Source organism: Palaemon carinicauda, chromosome 4 (genome assembly GCF_036898095.1).
Source record: "Palaemon carinicauda isolate YSFRI2023 chromosome 4, ASM3689809v2, whole genome shotgun sequence".
Lineage (NCBI taxonomy): Eukaryota > Metazoa > Arthropoda > Malacostraca > Decapoda > Palaemonidae > Palaemon > Palaemon carinicauda.
The window spans coordinates 101,771,047-101,793,371 of NC_090728.1; the positions used below are offsets into that span (position 1 = coordinate 101,771,047).

General features: G+C 36.7%; 1 protein-coding gene across 1 annotated transcript in view; it reads right to left on the reverse strand.

Annotated features, from left to right (window-relative positions):
* Positions 1 to 946: 946 nt before the first annotated feature.
* The window catches only part of LOC137640084 (5-oxoprolinase), a 547,197-nt gene continuing 525,818 nt past the window's right edge, over positions 947 to 22,325 (reverse strand). Inside the window, exons 22-24 of the mRNA XM_068372538.1 lie at positions 17,535 to 17,632; positions 1,615 to 1,712; positions 947 to 1,356 (exon numbers count right to left, since the gene is read on the reverse strand). Of these exons, the coding sequence (XP_068228639.1) occupies positions 1,204 to 1,356; positions 1,615 to 1,712; positions 17,535 to 17,632 (349 nt within the window). The 3' untranslated portion in view covers positions 947 to 1,203. The remainder of the gene's footprint in view (positions 1,357 to 1,614; positions 1,713 to 17,534; positions 17,633 to 22,325) is intronic.

The window sequence follows — 22,325 nt, forward strand, 5'->3', positions numbered from 1 at the left end:
GGGGAAAGATTTCCTTATGCCAATTTTTTGTGTTAATGAAGAAGAAACAGACCAAATGCATTTCTCAAGAGTAAATTTAGAAGCCAGAATCACCAAGAATCTTATAACGAGTTGTATAACTAAAAAGAGACATTGTTAATAAAAACTTCGAGTTTTATTTGGGTTTAACTTCATACCCCAGAATTTGGACCAAGCACTCATTTTAGCTCGATCTACAGTAAAGGGATTCAGTAATCACAAGCCTAGGTTACATTCAAGATATGGAATTACAGCAAAGAGAGTAGCACCATCTGTATATGCAACAAACATGTTTTAAAAGCCCTATCACATATCATGCATAGGCTATATAATATAAAAAGTACTAGGCCAATAACACTACCCTGAAGAACACCTTTAGTCACTTTGGTGTCTATCACCTACTACTCTTTGCAATTTACTACTTAAAAACTTTATATTGATGCTAAGAAAAGACCCACCTACTCCCAAATGTTCAAATTTAAAAACAAAAACCTCATGATTAATAATGTTTAAGGCAGCACTAAAATCATGGTCAATCATACAAACTTCCTGACCGCAATGAACAGATTTCTGTACAGCACTGGACCTTTGCAAAGTTTAAATATAAATTAAGGAACAGATGATTGCCTTCAGGACACATATTAAGAAGTTTTGCAAAAAGACATTCAAAATCTTTAGGTAACATGGGAGTTCTGGAAGTTGGAGATACCCTAAAGAGGTGAAATAACAAAAATAAAAAACTGAACACTGATGGAGAGACCAGTGTGACCTAGATGGCAACTGTAGTTGAACATATACTTTATGGGGTCTTCATTTTACTGTACTGTAGCTGGTTCCAATCGCCTCAGTTGGAGTTTTGGTAACAGGATCTCTGTCCTAATGTACTTGAAGGGGGAAATGCGAAGTCATAGAGAAAATTTTCTTTAAAAAAAAAAAAACATTGTGTATTGACAAAGTAAAATTTTAACATTTCATGATAAAACTGTGAAATAATTTAAAATATTATATCCATATGACATAAGCTAGAACATATCTATATTGAATAAAATTTGCCTAAAAATGCTCGGTGTCAAAGATGTATTAAGTAAAGATACAAAAATAAAGCGAAATTAAAGAATTATGTAACTTGCTGAGAAGTATAACATGCTACTAAAAAAATTTGAAACCTTATTTAGTTATATTTTTCTATACACTTTCTTGTGATCTAGAATAATTAAACACACTCCCACGTTCAATGTGTCGTCGTTTAGCAGGTAACTCAGATTTGAAGTCGTGTGTATTTTTGCAACTTGGTGGTCCATATCCTCCACCTCCTGGAGTGAATAGCTGGAACATATCCTGGAGGGTACAAGTTTACAATCAATAGGATTATAATCATACCTAGATTAGATACTGCAATGCTTAGAGCGTAGTATATTATCTGGAATATATCCAAGAAGATATGAGTTAAAAATTATTACTATATAGCTCAAGTAATTACTGGATTAACTAATGGCATAATATACAACAGTACATTAACATGTCTACCTCTTTGTAAATCAGATTTATTTGTACATTAATGTAATGGTTCCAACTTATTCCTAGATTTATACTTACACCTTTTTCTACTTCCACCGATGTTTTAGAACCAAGTCGAATTTTCTTACCAGAGCTGCGAATTAGAATGTTTAAACCTTTCTTGCCATCAAGCCCACCTGAAAAAATATGTAGATACTATACTGTAATTCCACTGCTTGACAAACTTAATTACACACATTATACATACATACATACATACATATATATATATATATATATATATATATATATATATATATATGTCTATATCTATCTATCTAACTATCTATCTATATATATATATATATATATATATATATATATATATAACTGTACATATATATATATATATATATATATATATATATATATATATATATATATATATATATATATATATATATATATATATAGTACAGTATATATGCACGTACAAACATACTATGCATACAATTAGCCTTTGGTCATCATGGGGGTTAGGTAACAGACACATCAATGGAAGAGGGTAAAGCCGCATATAATCGGTGCCCAAGGGTCAATGACCTCTAGCTCCCCAAGCCAACTAACCACTGCCAATGTACAGCCCTTAACTTCACAAATAAGGCAAAACATTATTTTTAAATATTGTAGTCAAATAATTGTACTGTAGGTTTAATAGCACTTATTATATGATATATATTGTACAAATTTGTATTATTACATCCTTAACTTGACTAGACTCCTACATCATTTATAATACTATAGAAACTACTTCTAAATTTCATTCTATTCTCTTGACAATTCTAAATACTTAAAATTTAACTACTCAAATCCATTAGGTTTAATGTTATATATAACTTAGTTATGATTAATTTAAATTTCATATGATTTCCCGCTACCCTCTCTACGTTAAATTTTAATCTATTATCCCTTCGATTTATTTTCATTACTTTCATCTTTTGTCTAATTATTTTCAGTTTATTATATCCTTTTAATGACACACGATAATGAATTACAAGCATTTTAGTTTGAATAATATTTTCATTGTTTATTATCCTTATTTTTTCTTTTCTTTTCTCAGTATTTCCTAAAATACTTTGTGTAAATTCTATTCAATGCAAATTTTGCATACACGAATTGACTGCATAAAACATGGATACTCTTTCCCGTATCTGAGAGCTCTACCGAGTAACACCAGGCCATATTTTTAGCTACGCTCCCCTCAAAGCATACATCAATTTGTTTGTTTCATAAAGAAATGTTTTTTCTTTATATAAAAATTCTTAACGGAAAAATTTCAACTTTTTTTTTTCAAGAGAAATTTCTTTAACCATAACATAAGCTAAGAACATGAAATATTTGTTGTATTTTGTATTCCTTTTCAATTTGTGAAAACAACAAAGCAGTATGAGAAAAAAGCTTTGATTTATTAAGGAGTTAATTGATCTGGCTGCCAATAAATAAAAATTTAATTTCCTGTTCAAATATGGGACTTTTGACCAAAAATCAAAACAAATTTATTATGACTGAACAAATTTCATATCATCAACAACAAAAACAAATGAAGCCATTTCTAGTATACTGTAGAATAAAGGCCTTAGACATGTCATGCCAGGCCGGATTGGTGATGGTGGGAGATTTTCATCTTATTGCTGTCATGGGTTAGATATTAACATAAATAACTAGATGGGAGTTAGAAAAATTCTATGTGGCCGTTAATTGGGTTAGATCATGTGCAGGAAACAGGGCCGGCGGTTGCTGACCTGTGACCTCATCTCCACATTCCTGGGCGGTGGCGAAATCAGTTTGAAACACTTTCTTGAGCTGCAACCTCAGCTCCTTTATTATGATTACATACATCTTAGTGAAGAGCACGACTCAATGGTGCTATTAGTTCGCTGATGTTAGCTATTTGCTGACCTAAGCACACGTGTAGGTGAGAACCGGCCGGGTGCAGAGACAAGATAAGTGCTCAACCCCCCCCCCCCCCTGCAGCAATGAGCACTACAATATGAACAGCTGGGATGGCAGATGTAGAGGAATGAGTGAGCAGCAGTGAATAGGCTCACAAGTCATGGTAGGCTTATCTCAGCCATGGGTGGTGTCGACACTCAACAAGACGCCCAATATCTATTCGTTTAGGTACCCTGACACTTGCACGAATTTGTGGCACGCATTGTCACGACTCGAGTCGTGAACTGGCGTGAACTCGTCGTGAACTGGAGTGAACTCGTCGTGACATCGTGGCATGTCGTGACATCGTGGCATGTCGTGACATCGTGGCATGTCGTGACATCGTGGCATGTCGTGACATCGAGAATCGTGGCATGTCGTGATGAGAATTTTGAAATGTTAAAAATTTTGGTCACGTCAAAATTTTGTGAACGCGGCGTGAACTATGCGCGAACTGTTCGTGAACTCGTCGGGACGATGCGGGAAGTGCGTAAACTATGCTAAAACTATGCATGAACTCATCGTGCCAGTTCGTGTCAATGTGGACAGGTGAGCTGTGATTCTGAGGTAATTATATTTTTCTTTTTGTTTGATTTTCCAGTTCGTGCCACAAAATGTCACGACTTGCCACGACAAATTCGTGGCAAAAAGTCGTGTAAGTGTCAGCCTGGCATTTGTAATGTATTATTAACTTGGCCGTTTCCCCTCAGTGTCCTTTCTCTCCGAGTGTTTCTGTAACTATAAAATGATCCACTGTTATCTACAACTTGTGAGCATTTTACCGTAAAATATCCAAATAATTTGAAAGTTACGAGAGACTTATAGTTCAAGTACAGTAATTATGTAATTACAGAGAGTCAACCATTCACTTTGAAAAAGATTTCTGCTCATGTTCTGTCAATCATTCTAGACAATACATTCTCTTTACAAAGTAAAAGTCGTCTATTTCACCAGCCTTTCATCATTCATCACTTAATTGCCACTAAAATCAGTGAGAAATTGGTGGCGTAACGGTGAGACAAAGAAGATGAAAACGGCATTAAAAATAAGTGTGTAAAAATGAGCAAAAGACCGAGTGCTACAGCTACCAAAAATAGACTTAAAACGTCAACAATGAAGAAATGAGAAGAAAAAAAATAAGTTGAGGGGAAACGAAAACACACGCGAAGCAAGAAGCAGACATCTAAGAAGAAGAGGAAAGGAAAAGCTAAGAAGAAAAAGCCAGTTAAGAAAGCAGTGGATGATACCAAAAGAAGATATGTGACTAATGGATATCCTTAGAAAAATTAAGAAGAAAATCCTGACGGTGATTTCAAGAATAGGAGCCAGGAGCGGTGGTGTAAACCAGTCACTCCCAGGGGACCAGCAGGGAAGAGACATTAGCACCCTTCTGCTGAGACAGAAGGGCTGGAACAGTCGACGCCCAAGAGAGGAACCCTTCTTGGGGAAACACACTCATCCCCGAGAGCACGACAATGTTACTGTGGGAAACGAAGACGGTACGCCCACAATTGCCAATATGTTCAGTTTCCCATCGTGGGAGCAACAGCATCGAAACTCGCCATCCGCGATGGCGGGACGGGACGCTTCTATGGATCCCTATCAGTCTATCATCATAAGCAGTTGGGGTGCTAGCAAATGTCCTAAAAATGGAGAACTTCATAGTCAGATAAACATCAGCAGGCGTCCATAAAGGTCGAAGGACAATCCCGAAAAATTGGTTGGAGAGATCCCATACAGCAACTGTGGGATGAAAGACCTAAGGTAACCCACAGTAATCAACCTCATAAGTTAAGTGACGTAGTACAAAATCTGTCGTTTTTATGTTTAGAGAATATTTTGTAAGATTTTGTAAAAGTGTGTGTAGAGTAACGAAGTTGTAATTCCATTTTCTTTACATAATGTTAAAGTAAAAGGTAGAACACTAATTTTCGTGAATTGCTTGAAGAAAATAACCAGTCGAGTAAAATGTTTTCAGTGTTAAAGATACGAGTAAAGATTGATTTTTCTTGAGACAATAATGTCACGTATAAAATGATTAAAATAAAAATAATAATGGGGTTAATTCAAGTCGCAGGAAGTAGGGCGGTGGTTGCCGACCTATGACCTCATCTCCATGATTCCTGGGTATTGTGGATACCAGTTTAAACACAAGCCACCAGGCTTGAAGAAAGAGTTGCACCATTTATGTTGAATGTACACTGTTGCCATTCTTTTACTTCCAAGGTCAAAGCACGAGGGTGGTTGGAAAAGGGGATTTGAGGTGGGGAACCTAGATCGCAGATGTCATGTAGTAAAATGATACCACCTATCTCCTGGAGGAAACACTTGACCCCCATAGAGACAGGTACCATAAAAACTCATCATTGGAAGTAGAGTGAGGGGAGTTGGGCGCGAACCATGATCGCGTGCCCTTGTTGCCGCTGGGCGCCCATTACGCACAAACGGCACTCCTCTAAGTTACGATTTTAGTAGTAACTTTTGCCTTAGACTTACAAAGTGAGACAAGTATTATGTGTGCCCCTCCATCTTGCTTGACTTGGATAGAGATTAAGATTGTAATGTTTCGTTAATAAGTCAGATTTGGGACTTAAGATACATTGCTATTCTACTGATGGAAGAAGATTAACAGTAACTTGCTCTGTATCCGTTCTCCCCGAGTGCGTCTGTAATTATCTATCATTATAACCATTTATGATGAACTGTTCCAGTAATTAAAAAGTCAGCGAGAGACTTATATTTACTTAGTTATTCAATTAGAAAAGTTTAGAGTTCTGTTGAAGAAGATTTCTGCTCGTTTCTGTGGAAATTAGCTTAGGCAATAAATCTTCTTACGATGCAAAAGTTGTCTAATTCACCGCCTCTCATCCCTTGCTATCTAATTTTCCACGCCATAGTGACAAATTGGTGACAGCGGTCGGATAAAGAGGATTAAAAATAAGTGTAATATTGGGCAAAAGACCAAGTGCCGCAGCTACAAAAAATTGACTTTAGACATGAAGAAATAAGAAAAAAAGTGACAACCATTTACATTCAACATAAATGGTGCAACTCTTTCTTCAAGACGGGTGGCTTGTGTTTAAACTTATTTCCACAATACACAGGAATCATGACACAAATCCCCCTCCACCAGACTCAAGGCACTTCGAACGATTGGGCATCTAGAGAGTTTGAAAACATAGCCCAGATGAGGATGTCATCGTAGCTTCCTTCTTGAAAGGAGGGCGCACTTAGGAAAAGAGAGAGAGAGAGAGAGAGAGAGAGAGAGAGAGAGAGAGAGAGAGAGAGAGAGAGAGAGAGAGAGAGAGAGAGAGAGAGATTTTCTGTACTTGGCCATTGAGATGCCCTCAAAAGCTTTTGATCTCCCTTATTGTTGCTGTGTGGATAAATAAATTGTTCTTTGCACTGTGTAAACTGTGAATTTCTACTGCATGATTTGTTTAGTTTAAAGTTATTTATTTTTGTTGTTTATGACCTTCGTCGCCAAACGTGTTAGATGTCTTCCACTGGCTTGGGTTAGAGCTCTTGCTTGAGGGTACACTCGGGCACACTATTCTATCTTATTTCTCTTCCTCTTGTTTTGTTAAAGTTTTTATAGTTTATATAGGAATGATTTATTTTGATATTATTGTTCTTAAAACATTTTATTTTCCCTTGTTTCCTTTCCTAACTGGGCTATTTTCCCTGTTGGAGCCCCTGGGTTCATAGCATCCTGCTTTTCCAATTAGGGTTGTAGCTTAGCAAGTACTACTACTACTACTACTAGTAGTAGTAGTAGTAGTAGTAGTAGTAGTAGTAGTAGTAGTAGTAAGTAATAATAATAATAATAATGTAATTTAAAAAAAAGTATGATTGCATGTTGGAAAATACTGTGTATTAAAAATGGAGTAATGACGACGCGTTATTTAATTCGAGAGATGAAATGTTTCAATCATAATTGGAATGTAGGAGGTATTGGCTATACTGCAGCGCTAGGAATAAAGGTACACAATTTTCATAATGTCATTTTGGAAAATATACTTAGTAAAATTATGGAGAAAACTGCATGACTTACGTCCGTTAGTTTTAGCGAAATTCCTGTCATCACATTTGTTCTTACGCTACATGACGTATTACCGATTAGTTTTTAATTCATGGGAGATGTTCGAGAGGAAACTGTTAAACCAGTGTTTGCTAATTTTTATCTGAAGATCATCCTGATTAATACAGATGAATTTGTTAACAATAATAGTCGAAGTAAACTGACATTTCAGTTGCCATCAGTAATTAGTAATCTTGTCACTTCCAAGATTTAAAGACCTTGCATTCAATTTCTTCTAGTTACAATGTTTTACAAGTAGTTTGTGCCACTAGAGCTTCGGTCTGGTTGACAAAAATTGGGTATTGATAGAAAATTAATTAATAAAGTAAATTCAAATGATTTAACAGGGAGCATGAATGAGGTTTTAAATTCAAAGGACGTCCGATTCTTGGTTATTTGAAATGAATGAAGTGAACGGTGATTATGAGTGAATTATCTGAGTAAAGCATTATGATGTCACAGTCACTGTTAGAAGAGCGCATCGTGTAAGTTTTTTTTTTTCCTTTTTTTATGAAAAGAAATTTAAGATTTCAACAGTAACATGACTACTTTGCCTCAAAATTCAGAATTAAATATTTGTTTTACAACCCCTTAGAGAGTTGTGTGTTTAAAAAAAAAAATGTAATAAGTAAGGAATTAGTTGTCATTAGGTGCTATCTGGCAATGTGTTAGAAAGGAGAGAATTTGAATTCATACATAGATCTGTTTGTTTCTTTTAACTCGCGATGTGTTAGAAAGGAGATAATTTAAATTCATACTTAGATGTTTGTTTCTTTTAACTCGTGAAAACGAGTAATTTAAATGAAAAAATCTGGGAAGTAAACGAACAATGAAGAACAAGTAGCCGTGACTCTTTCAGTTTATGTCTAATGAATAAAGTAAACTTAAGAGCAGATAAATATGGCGCAGTAATGGTAAAAGTGTGATAGAAGATGGAATTCAGTAAATAAAAAAGTCATGCTTCGGCAATATTCGCCCATCTGACAACAATCTGAATGAAAAATGTGGAACCATTTGTTTGGCATGAGTCTCCATTGCTTTGTAGTCTTAACCATTTTTTTAGCTGGTAGGAATATATATGCTAGGATTAATTTTAGGCATAATTTTTATGTAATTTTTCTTTTATATGTTTAATCTTAAGAATGAAAATTTTTTAATGATTTGTACTCATTGAAATTTTTCTTCTTTACAGGTTGCTGATGAAATGGAGTGTTTAACGGACACCTGTACCAGGCGAGTCAAGTTGCTCTGTGGCCACAATACTTGCTGGAAACATGACGGCTGTCATGTTTCCAAAGTGTTTCTTGCAATTTGGGAACCTACTAACTCTCAGGTTTGCAAGGAGCTTCTTCACACCAGCTTCCTTGCCACCGACGTCTCCTTGGATGCGCAAGCGCGGAATCGGAAGACAATTCGTCACTGAGTTAGAGGCTTCTAGAAGAGCTCTCAACAAGGTGCCCCTTATCTTCCATCTATGAAACTTAAGGACCTTCTCTTTCCCAAGGCTGAGGTGACCACTGTTTTTGGTCACCAGTTACCGACGATTCAACTCCTGCCGGTATCAGTAGATCATGCAAATGATGAAGTTCGGGACACTTTGCAAGTCATGAGCCTAGCTGCCGACATCATGTCGACAACTTCTTCTGTGTCGTCAGAGAGGGAAAGGATCCTGCTGACCACGGAGGCTTCTGAGGAGCCATTGGATGTACATCGGGTAAGTACAATTCCCAATACTTCTTTAGCTTGTTCCCCCATCCCTGCTCCTCAGGCCCGAGCTTCTACTTCCACCCTTGTTCCTATGCCGGATAAACCTTTGTTTCAAGGTCAAATGGAATTTAAGGGGTCCATGAAGGCTTTCATAGAAAACCTAAATGCAAAACATGAACGTTCTCAAGTGGACATAATGGCAAAAATAAAGGCTTTACAAATGGCACCTACAGTACTTCTAAGGCTCCCCCAGCTTCGAGCCTACCTGAATGCACAGTTAAGAACCCTTGGCCTTATGCTGAGCATATGGCCTTAAGTGAATGGTACCTCCACATCAGAGAAGGTTTGAGTTCTAAGCCAGTCTCAGACTTGGAATTCTTCCAATCGATCGATAGTTATCCTTACTACTACGTAAGGCTTAACTCGGAAGCGTCCATTAGGGATGATACGATCACTAAGGAAACAATCATCTTGGACCACAGAAAGGCCGAGTCTCTTTTGGTTAAGGAGCTAAAGACGGCCGAATTCACCGCCACCTTTGTAGCCCCCAAGGATACCATCTTTCCCTTTGCCTCTGAAAGCTTAGAGGGTGCAAAGAAAGCAGTAGTGGAAAGTAGACCACTGCCAGCGCTAGAGTGCAAACTTGTCTCACTAGCCCTTCCTTATAATCTGGACAGTTGGGAAAACGTCCAAGATACTTTTACTGTTGGAAAACTAAATAAAGACATCGGAGACAAGCAGTTTGATGAAAAACTGCCTAGAATTCCCGAATCCCTATTAAGGGAAGAATTGGAGGTTAAAGAGAGACTATCTGCCTCTTTAGCCTTCCGATCTTATCTAGATATGCTAATTGGAAACTATTCCAAATCTGACCTCTTCCCAGTCTTGGCAGACTCACCTAGCCATGTTCCATGGAGATCTCCACGTTCAAGCTGCTGCCACGATCAGGTATGACCCTAGAAAGCTGATCGACTCCAGTATCTGGGGGAAAGACATGTTCCCCAATAAATTGGTTAAGGAATTCATGGACAAAGCGGCTAAGGAACATAAGTGTCTTATAGAAAAGTGGGGTATGTCCTCCAAAAACAAATTTATCCTAGGAGAAGGACCTCAACCCAAGGGTAAGAAGCCTCGGATGCCTCGTTACAAGGTTTGACGGGACACTCTCCTTCCAAGAAAGTACAGGGTCGGTGGTCAATTACATTTCGGAAATTTCACATTAATATTCTGGAAGCTATGGCAGTGTTTCTGACTCTAAAGAGACTGAACCCAAAGACTAAATCACACATATTAGTCATCGGCACCAGGACAATAGTCCACTGTGTCAACAGACAGGGCTCCAGGTCTCCTCAGATTATCCATGTAATTCTAGCCACCCTCACTTTGGAAAAGCGGAGAAATTGTCTTCTCTCAGCAGTTCACCTAGAAGGGGTTTGCAATGTGACGGCGGACGCCATGTAAAGATCCTAACCTCTGGAAACAGAGGGGTCTCTGGATGCAAAATCATTCTGTTTCATTCTAGAGTAAGTCCCAGAACTGCAAATCGATCTCTTTGCGACGAGCTTCAACAAGAGGCTTAGCCAGGTATGTAGCACCAAACTTAGATCTGGAAGCGACATGAACGGATGCAATGTCCCTTGATTGGAACCAGTGGTCTCAAATCTACTCATTTCCACCATTCAACCTATTGTATATAATTTTGCATTGTTACTGTTACAATTATGAATCTTTGGAAACAATAAATGACTACTGTTCCTTTTGCATTTCCTTTCATTAGACCTCCTTCTATCTTATTTCTCTTCCCCTTGTTTTTTTTTAAGTTTTTATAGTTTATATAATGAAATATTTATTTTAATGTTGTTACTGTTCTTAAAATATTTAAATTGTTAATTACTTTTCTTGTAGTTTCCTTATTTCCTTTGCTAACTGGGCTATTTTCCCTATTGGAGCCCACAGGCTTATAGTATTCTGCTTCTCCAACTAGGATTGTAGCTTAGCAAGTAATAATAACAATAATAGCAAAAACAACAACAACAACAACAATAATAATAATAATAATAATAGATACTGTACAAAATAAAAGCAGTGTACGTCAAATTTTCCTCGCCTGGAGACAAAGATCTTATACAGTGGGTGGGACTGTGATATTGATTTCCTCTGCTCCTACTTTTTACAAACATCGCTAGCACTCATAGCTTGAGACCATAGTTACCAATGCTAAGGGAAGTATGGTTATGTCTATGAGGTGTAAAGGGTTAAAACTCTCCTGGCCACAACTGAGAATACTAATTCTCTTTTACACTTCCATCAGGACGACATGGCTCGAGCCCCAAAAACCGGTCTTTGCCATAGGAAAAATCTATTTTTTGGGTGAGAGCCATGTCATCCTGATGGCACATCTGTTACTTTCATCCCCTCCCAATTCTCAGTGTGAGGCCTCACGTCATGCGATATCCACTCCTAGAATGGTTCTACAGGAAACGTGTAGTTGTAGCACATTGAGATCGGGAGTTGTGATGTTCTCTTGCCCACATATCCTACCCTATTCCTCATCCTTCAAGACAAGGTTAACTCTATTTGGGGAAGGATAACCATGGCTTGGTATTAACACGTCACTTATTTATACACGATATCTCTTGGGATATTCACTCCGGAGGTTAGAACTCTGTGATACCTCTATGGTAAAATTCTCTGGTATATCACTCACAGAAATATCCCAAGTAGAGATCTGTCACTGAGGAACTTCCATCAGGACGACATGGCTATCTTACCCAAAAATAGTGTTCCTATGTCAAAATCCGTTTACTTGGATAAATTATAGAAAACCATTAATAATTTCTAGTTATGTACTGTAATGTGAGTAGAGAAATTTTAAAAAGAGTAAATATACTGTTTTCGTCTTACCATAATCATCAAAATGGGTAAAAACTTCTCTAACATATACATAACTTAAACAGGCTGAAGATTTCGTTTTTTTTTTACTATTAATTAAATATTGGTGGAAAAATATTACACTATAAACTGAAGGAAATGCTCTCAACTATAAACTCACAATTTACCCATACATTATAATGGCCTTGATGCATTGGCATGTCTGGAAAAGCTTGTTTTGCCATATTTTTACCTAATTCTTGACTTCTCCACTAATGTTAAAAATATAACTCCAGATTACTTCAATCCTAAGACGTTGAATAGTCTAATTTATCAAACTACTGTCTTAATTCAAATTTGAGGTTTTATCCAAGATCTTTAGTAAAATTCTGAAAGACAAGACTCAATGGTAACTTTGTTTTCTATCTTACTGATGTTTAGTAATATTTCTTATTAAAAAATGCTGTTTCTATTGTTACCGAGGGCATTTGAGTATGAAAGAAAAGGCCCATTAGCCAATTTCCTTCTTACGTGTTTACTCTCATTAAACTTACATACAGGTTTGTCTGACCATATTTTTTTGTCATTGTTGAAGAAGTACATTTATTCCTTCTTCATCTCTTATGGCACTTCTCAGGATTATGTTAAATTGAATATGCTTTTCCTACTTTCGCTTTTTGAATAACTTCCTTCAGAATAATTTTCTCTAATCAATATGTTTACTGATGACTTAATTCCATCTTCCCTTACCTTCAGCTCTCTTACTCTGTTAGCCCTCACTCTTGAGTTATTTTTATTCAGGGTATTTTTCCTTAATCTTTTTTTATAAAGACTAGATTTCTTAGCTCCAAATTTATCGTTATTTTGCGCAAGTTAGCAAGAAGAGGAGCTTTTAGCACTTGTTGGAGAATTGGTAAATGTGTTTGTGGTAGCTCATGTCCAACTAAATACCCCCAAATTTCCATAACAACCATATCTAAAGTTTTTGCACGTCTTTTGGCAAAACATCTTAAAAGGTTTGCTGAAGGTAATCATCTATTCCCTAGTTTGCAATTTGGTTTTTGTGAAGGTCTTGGAGCATGGGATGCCCTTACAATCTCCAATGCTGTACATACATCCGTTGATTGTCATCAGGAAGTTCATATGATTGACCTTGATTTTAGTGCTGCCTTTGACCGTGTTAATCATGAGGCCCTTGTTTTCAAACTCAAACAGTTGGGAGTGGGTAGGTCGTTTCTTAGCATCATTATTGAATTTTTAAGTAACAGACTGCAAAGAGTTGTTGTTGATGGGGACCATAGTGAGTATAGGAATGTGGTATCTGGTGTTCCTCAGGGTAGTGTTTTAGCCCATTACTTTTCATACTATATACACATGACATGTGGTTTGGCCAAGAAAACAAGCTTGTTGCATACGAGATGATGCTGCTCTCTGCATCAATTCCATCTCCTGAATGTAGATCCGGGGCTGCTGAATCCTTTAATAGAGATCTAGCTAAAATTAGTGCAAGGTGCAAATTATGGGGTATGAAGTTGAATACTAACAAACCCAAAGTATGATTGTAAGTACGTCAAGGACAGTGGCTCCTCAACATCCGGATCTCAGTATTGATAATGTTTCCTTAACTTTGTATGACACTTAAAATTTTAGATCTGATTCTCGACAGAAAATTTACTTCTGAGAAACACATTAGATCTGTCTCTTCTTTAATTGCACAAAAAATTGGCTTATTGAGAAAGTCTTTCAAGATTTTTGATGATCAATCTATTTTGAAGAAATGTTTTAATTCGTCCATTCTACCTTGTTTCGAGTATTGTTCTCCTGTCTGGTCTTCAGCTGCTGATTCTCATTTTAATTTGTTGGATAGGAACTTACGGTCTACCAAAATTGCTTATTCCTGATCTAGATATTAATCTCTGGCACCGTCGTTCAATTAGTTTATTATGCATGTTGCATAAAAATTTTTATAATTCTGACTATCCTTTACATTCACATTATTATTATCATTATTGTTATTATTATTATTATTATTTGCTAAGCTGCAACCCCAGTTGGAAAAGCAGGATGCTATAAGCCCAGGGGCTCCAACAGGGAAAACAGCCCAGTGAGGAAAGGAAACAAGGAAAAAATTAATTGTTTTAAGAACAGCAACAATATTACAATAAATATTTCCTATATAAACTATAAAAACTTTAACAAAACAAGAGGAGAAACAAGAGAATACAGTGTGCCCGAGTGTACCCTCAAGCAAGAGAACTCTAACCCAAGACAGTGGAAGACCATGGTACAGAGGTTATGGCACTACCCAAGACTAGAGAACAATGGTTTGATTTCGGAGTGTCCTTCTCCTAGAAGAGCTGCTTACCATAGCTAAAGAGTCCCTTCTACCCTTACCAAGAGGAAAGTAGCCACTGACCGATTACAGTGCCGTAGTTAACCCCTTGAGAGAAGGAAAATTGTTTGGTAATCTCAGTGTTGTCAGGTGTATGAGGACAGAGGAGAATATGTAAAGAATACGCCAGACTATTCTGTGTATGTGTAGGCAAAGGGAAAATGAACCGTAACCAGGGAAAAGGATCCAATGTAGTACTGTCAGGCCAGTCAAAAGACCCCATAACTCTCTAGGGGTAGTATCTCAACGGGTGGCTGGTGCTCTGACCAAATTCTTCCCGGACAGTTCTATTCTGTTCATAATACTAGGCATGCAGTTAATTCTAATAGTCAGGCCTTCTCCATCATGAGGCTCAATACTACACAATATTCTAGAAGTTTTATTCCAGCTGTGACCAAGTTGTGGAATGATCTTCCGAATTGGACAGTTGAATCAGTAGAACTTCAAAAGTTCAAACTTGCAGCTAATGTTTTTATGTTGAACAGGCTGCCATAAGTCTTTTTATAATTCATATATGAAATATCTGTTTTAATGGTGTTAATGTTTTTAAAATAGTCTATTTTAATTGTACATTACTTCTTCTATCGTTTATTTATATTGTTATTCCCTTTCCTGACTGGGCTATTTTTCCCTGTTGGATCACTTGGGCTTATAGCATCTTGCTTTTCCAACTAGGGTTGTAGCGTAGCTAGTAATAATAGTAATAATAATAGTAATAATAATAATAATAATAATAATAATAATAATAATAATAATAATAATAATAGACTAAATTAACGATTTTGAGTTAAAAGCCTCAGTGGTGACACATTTGAAGTCATTCAACATCTATGTGAAATAAGGGGAAAATCCAGAAGTTGCACTAGGATGTCAAAGTTAGAGGTGGAACAGTAAAATGGAAGACAGAATGCTGGAATGGATGCCTAGTAGAAGGCTAGAATGCGAGGAAGGGATGCTACAAAGACCCTTAAGTAATGCCTACAGTAAACAGCATGAGTTAAGTAATGCCTACAGTACACTGTGTGAGGAGCACTGATTTTGATATTGAAAGCATGTCCAAATGAAGATTCTGTAACTTATTTGTTCAATGCCTCTTGGGGAATGGTTACTACATATCTTCCTACCTATCCATATGCCAGTTCCAGAATATGCCTTACTATTATTATTATTATTATTATTATTATTATTACTACCCAAGCTACAACCCTAGTTGGAAAAGCAAGATGCTATAAGCCCAAGGGCTCCAATTGCGAAAAATAGCCCAGTGAGGAAAGGAAATAAGGAAACAAATAAATGAGGAGAATAAATTAACAATATATCATTCTAAAAACAGAAACAGCGTCAAAACAGATATGTCCTATATAAACTATTAACAACGTCAAAAACAGATATGTCATATATAAACTATAAAAGGACTCATGTAAGCCTGGTCAGCTTAAAAACATTTGCTCCAACTTTGAACTTTTGAAGTTCTACTGATTCAACTACCCGATTAGGAAGATCATTCCACAACTTGGTAACAGCTGGAATAAAACTTCTAGAATACTGTGTAGTATTGAGCCTCATGATGGAGAAGGCCTGGTTATTAGAACTAACTGCCTGCCTAGTATTACGAACAGGATAGAATTGTCCAGGGAGATCTAAATGTAAAGGATGGTCAGAGTTATGAAAAATCTTATGCAACATGCATAATGAACTAATTGAACGACGGTGCCAAAGATTAATATCTAGATCAGGAATAAGAAATTTAATAGACCGTAAGTTTCTGTCCAACAAATTAAGATGAGAATCGGCAGCTGAACACCAGACAGGAGAACAATACTCAAAACAAGGTAGAATGAAAGAATTAAAACACTTCTTCAGAATAGATTGATCACCGAAAATCTTGTAAGACTTTCTCAATAAGCCAATTTTTGGTGCAATTGAAGAAGACACAGACCTAATGTGTTTCTCAAAAGTAAATTTGCTGTCGAGAATCACACCTAAAATTCTAAAAGTCATACAAATTTAAAGAAACATTATCAATACTGAGATCCGGAGGAGTCACCGTCCTTGACCTACTTACAATCCTACTTTGAGTTTTGTTAGGATTCAACTTCATGCCACACAATTTGCACCATGCACTAATTTTAGCTAAATCTATATTAAGGGATTCACGAACCCCAGATCTACATTCAGAGGATGGAATTGAGTAGCATCATCTGCATATGCAACAAGCTTGTTTTCTAGGCCAAACCACATGTCATGTGTATATAGTATGAAAAGTAATGGGCCAAGAACACTACCCTGTGGAACACCGGATATCACATTCCTAAGCTAATATGGTCTATGAAAAGACTCTTAACTCTTGACATGTTATGTTCTACCATGGGTTTTCAAAATCATATTGAAGAGAATCTATTTTTCCCTAATATTAACTTACAAGAAGGAAATATACTGTTTCAATTACCTTTTGTTGTTCCACAAAACAGCAAATACAATTTATAAACAAATGTTATATACAGCAAGTAAAACCCCAAATACCTTATGCTGAGTGTCACTTTCCCTCTCCCCTATCATGGACTAGACCTTCATTTAAGAGTGATACTTAGAACTGTAAAGGGAGTGTAAGAGATTTGGGATTATCACTTTTATTTCACAAGGATCTTTCCGCTTCTTAGGTGACAAGATCCTCATTTTAACTGCACGAGAATACAGTCACCGACTGTGAACCAAAGCATAAGGGTGTGAAGATAATTGCTTTGTATAATAAAAAAAAAAAAAGACATAAAAAGTATTTCCCACTGGTTAACAGAAGAATAATTTCTTTATTGTATACTGAAAAATTCTACTGTATAATCTTAATTCCAGTGCAATTATTTCAACAATACAACAAGGGAAATCATTTCAATATAGATATAAGAAATAAGATGTAAAGCATTGAAATAAAGTTAGATGATAACAATATAAGGGATAAAAAATATAAAACAAACTTACCTTCAAGCCCATATGGGGCAAATACTCTGCGCTCTGTGAGTATAGAAAGTGTAAGGCAACGTCTGAAGATGAGTTCTCGAATCACACCATCACCACCTCTACAATAAAAAATAATATCTATCACACATATATAAACGGTATGTATATAGCCACAAACACACAAATGGCCCACCTTATCCATGGGCACTGTATTAGAGTCCGTTCTGCAGGCAATTAATTTTGCAGATAAAAGAACTTGTTTCAGTACTTGTAAATATTCCCTCTAGTACTGTATCTGTACTTTAAAAATATAATACATTTCACAGAAAACCTCAATAGATAGATGGCGTTGAAAGTGTCAAAGCAGATACCGCTAGAGTTATGGAGTCCTTTGACTGGCCGGACAGTACTTCATTGGATCCTTCTCTCTGATTACGGTTCATTTTCCCTATGCCTACACATACACCGAATAGTCTGGCCTATTCTTTACATATTATCCACTGTCCTCATATACCTGACAACACTGAGATTACCAAACAATTCTTATTTACCCAAGGGGTTAACTACTGCACTATAATTGTTCAGTGGCTACTTTCCTCTTGGTAAGGGTAGAAGAGACTCTTTAGCTATGGTAAGCAGCTCTTCTAGGAGAAGGACACTCCAAAATCAAACCATCATTCTCTAGTCTTGGGTAGTGCCATAGCCTGTGTACCATGGTCTTCCACTGTCTTGGGTTAGAGTTCTCTTGCTTGAGGGTACAATCGGGCCCACTATTCTATAAAATTTCTCTTCTTCTTGTTTTGTAAAAGCTTTTATAGTTTATATAGAAAATAATATTTAAATGTTGTTCCTGTTCTTAAAATATTTCATTTTTCCTTGTTTCCTTTCATCACTGGGCTATTTTCCCTGTTGGGGCCCCTGAGCTTATAGTATCCTGCTTTTCCAACTAGGGTTATAGCTTAGCAAGTAATAATAATAATAATAATAATAATAATAATAATAATACATTAAAAAGAAATACTTAAGACCTTGAATAATACTTCCCCCTAGCAGTCTGCATAAGAGGTGCTCCACAGTTTAACTCACCAGCATCAAAAATTCAACCAGCATGTAATAGTTACAGTTACCACATTCCCTCGAGAGAACAAGAAAGAGGTAGAAGAGCCTAACATTCTGGCTGTCCTCGAGACTTATGCTAAATGTGTTGCCTTAGACAAGATGCATACTTTTCCCATGAGAGAACTGGGAGTGTTATACTACTACTGAGCAGCCAACTCAGGGCCCAAGGAAAAGGGATATAAGTGCCATTGTGCAACAGGCCTAAGGAATAGAGCTATGAAGGTGGTCCATAACCTTCAGCTCCAAGTATATTGACAGGGAAACCAGAGGGGTACTGACAGGGTTGAGCTTGCTTGTTCTTCCTTGAGATGGCAGAGGTTTGCACTTACAGAAGTTTTACCTGAAAGCAAGCATCCTCACAATGCCAAAACGAACGTTTGAAAACTTCCTTCTTGTTGTTTGCTGGAGCTAATGAGAAGGCTGCAACACTTGCTCAAGAGATGTCTAGTCCTCTTCCTCTTGAAGTTACACTGCACTGTAGACCCCTCACAGGTCACCAAACTGGTGTTCGAGACCAACTGGTACTGGGTCTTTACAGGTGACAAAACCTCTATTCCAGTAAGGGATATGATGGAAGACCCTAAAAACTCAGTTTCTTTTGCTGATATAGAGATTAGAAAGTCTATAGGGGGCGTGAATCGCCCTCATTTAATCAATGCTATTCATTCAAACTCCTATTACTTTTTAGTTTCTCGACCAAATTTTTTCATTTAAAAACAATTTGTAAAAGAATTTTATGCACTATCAGTTGTAAATTGGTAATTTTCTTAGTATTTTTAATTTTCTTAGTATTTTTAATTTTCTTAGTATTTTTAATTTTTTATATGCACTGTATATTCTTGCATATAATGCAACTCTTGAAAACTAATTTTGAGACTAATTTCAAGGGGGCCACATCATACATGATATATAAAATTAGCATATCTACACTTGGACCAGGCTACTTCGTTATCCAAATTGTATATCCATTTACTGTGGTAAAAAATTACAAATCTATTTGATATACTGTAAACATAATTTTGACAATACTGATATTGTACTTAACTGTATGAAAAAATAATGCATGTAATACTTTCATATTAATAACATATTGCGAAATAAAAAGAGAAAATATTCATCTGCTTTTCAGATCAGCTGATTAAGGTAAATTACCATAGAATCTTTTTTATTTCCTAAAAGATAAATTAAGGCCTGAACTATCACTTTTATTTTAGCATGACATGGTAAACAGTTGTATTTAAAATACTTTCTCTCATATTTCATTTGCTGATGAGTTTAATGGCATATCAAAGTTTACCAGTTTCATTGTTGCTGATGCATAATAATTTACTTTTTAGATTTGGCCACTTGATTATACTATACAGCTCAAGAAATTAATCATTTTTCTTCCAGTTCACAATTTTTTTCTAGTTTTGGACACAGCTTTGCCCAATTCCAAAAAGCTATACCCTGGATAGGTGTGGTGGGTCGTATACGACCCACCGGGTTTCCCAAAATCTTTTTTCCCCATAATTTTTCGTCAGTACCGGTTGCGCGTGATATCGACGTGTGAGACCTCAGTTCCGTGTGTGCAGCAGTCGGGTCAGGAGTCATTTCATCCCAGCTATCTTCCTTGTTATATTTCTGAGATACCCTAAAGTCGAGCTCGACCCATCAAACCCAGAATTTAAGTAAGTTGTCAAATATAAAAGTTTTTACATAATTATTGCATGAGCAATAGTGTTTAGGCGTGTATAAAAAAAGATTGTTGTAAAGTGTTTGTGAATGGCTTCTACACCGTATGTGTGACATGGGTGCGGGCTGAGATGCCCTATATTGCCATGTATTGTATTTTTCTGTGAATACTAATTTTCCTTTTTTTTTTACATTTTTCAGTTTTCATCAATCATGGCCAAGCGTCAACACATTCTGGGTTATGATCAAATCAACTCTCTTCTACTTGGGCTAGAGAGTGATGTTGATGATAATTTGGAAGTCGCCGACATCTCAGACGAGGAGTTGGATGTAGCTGAGATGAGTTGGAAGGAAGTGAGGTGGGGGAGGATGAGTCAGGTGTTGATGCCGAGATAGTTCCCTTTGTAAACACGGAAGGTGAGGGGGATGATGAGGGGGGCTAGTGTGTCGGGGGATGATGAGGGGGGCTAGTGCGTCAGGGTATGATGAGGGGGCTAGAACGTCAGTGTTTACAACATCACCCCCATCAGTGTCGACCTCACTACCTTACCCTCTCTCAGTTATTCTAATTTCATTAGGAGGGGTGGCTTACCCCAGTGGAGGAGAGAAATAGGAAGAGGAGGAGGGGCGAGCTCCAGCCAGCCAGGGGAGCGCCAATACGTCGTCTAGAGGAAGACAGGGTTCAAGGTCGTGATGGTACCCTATGTCACAAAGAGCCTAACCCAGCTCTTCCCCCCATGTTCACCCCCGCATTGAGCCCAGAGGTCCCATGTCATCTGTATCGAGTGAAAGGAGAGTTTTTGACATTTTCTCTTTGTTCCTGGATGACGAAATCCTGCATGAAATCGTTGTGCATTCCAATGTTTGTTTTGCTCTTCTCAGAAGTCCATACCATCAAAAGGGTAATGTTGCCCTCAGGGACATTGACTTGAGGGAGCTAAAGGGGTTCATTGGGATTTTGGTAATGTCAGCAGTCCGAAATGACAACCACACTACAACAAAGGACATGTGGGATCGTGTGGAAGGGAATCCTTTGTATAGCTGTACAATGAGCGAGTGTCGATTTGCCTTGCTGGTGCGTGTACTGCGTTTCGACGACATGACCACTAGAGCCGAGAGGGTGAAAGATCGTCTCGCCCCGATAAGGAATGTGTGGGACCATGCTGTGGCAAATTGTCACCACCTCTATAGCCCCGGGCCACATTTAACTGTAGATGAGGCACGTGTGGCTTTCAGAGGATGCTGCCCCTTCAAAATGTAGATTCCAAACAAATCTGCCAAGTAAGTATTTTTATTTTTATATTCTTTTATTCATATTATTGTTCGTTTGTGATATATATTTGTTCCTCTCTCTCTCTCTCTCTCTCTCTCTCTCTCTCTCTCTCTCTCTCTCTCTCTCTCTCTCTCTCTCTCGTGAAGAGATGCAAAGATTGAGTATAATATATATATATATATATATATATATATATATATATATATATATATATATATATATATATATATACATACATATGTATATATATATATTAATTTATGTATACAAATTAGTGTATAAATCAGTTTTATCTATCTAAAAACTGATTTTGAATATTATTTGTGTTTTATCATTTGTCGTTTGTATTTGTAAATCTTATACTCATATATATATATATATATATATATATATATATATATATATATATATATATATATAGATATGTACATAAGCATGTATGTATGTATGTATGTATGTATGTATGTATGTATGTATGTATATATATATATATATATATATATATATATATATAATTATTTTTTATATTATTTGATTTTATTGGTGACTAATTCTAGTTCATCTTCCTCTAGGTATGGCATAAAGCTGGTATTGGCATGTGATGCGGACACGCATTACATGTGTAATGCCATCCCTTATCTTGGGAAGGACGCAGACAAGGTGCTGAGAGGATCGACACTTAGAGAAATGTTCACGAACCTTGTGGCCCCTTTTTATCGTGACAACCGATAATTTCTTCACGAGTC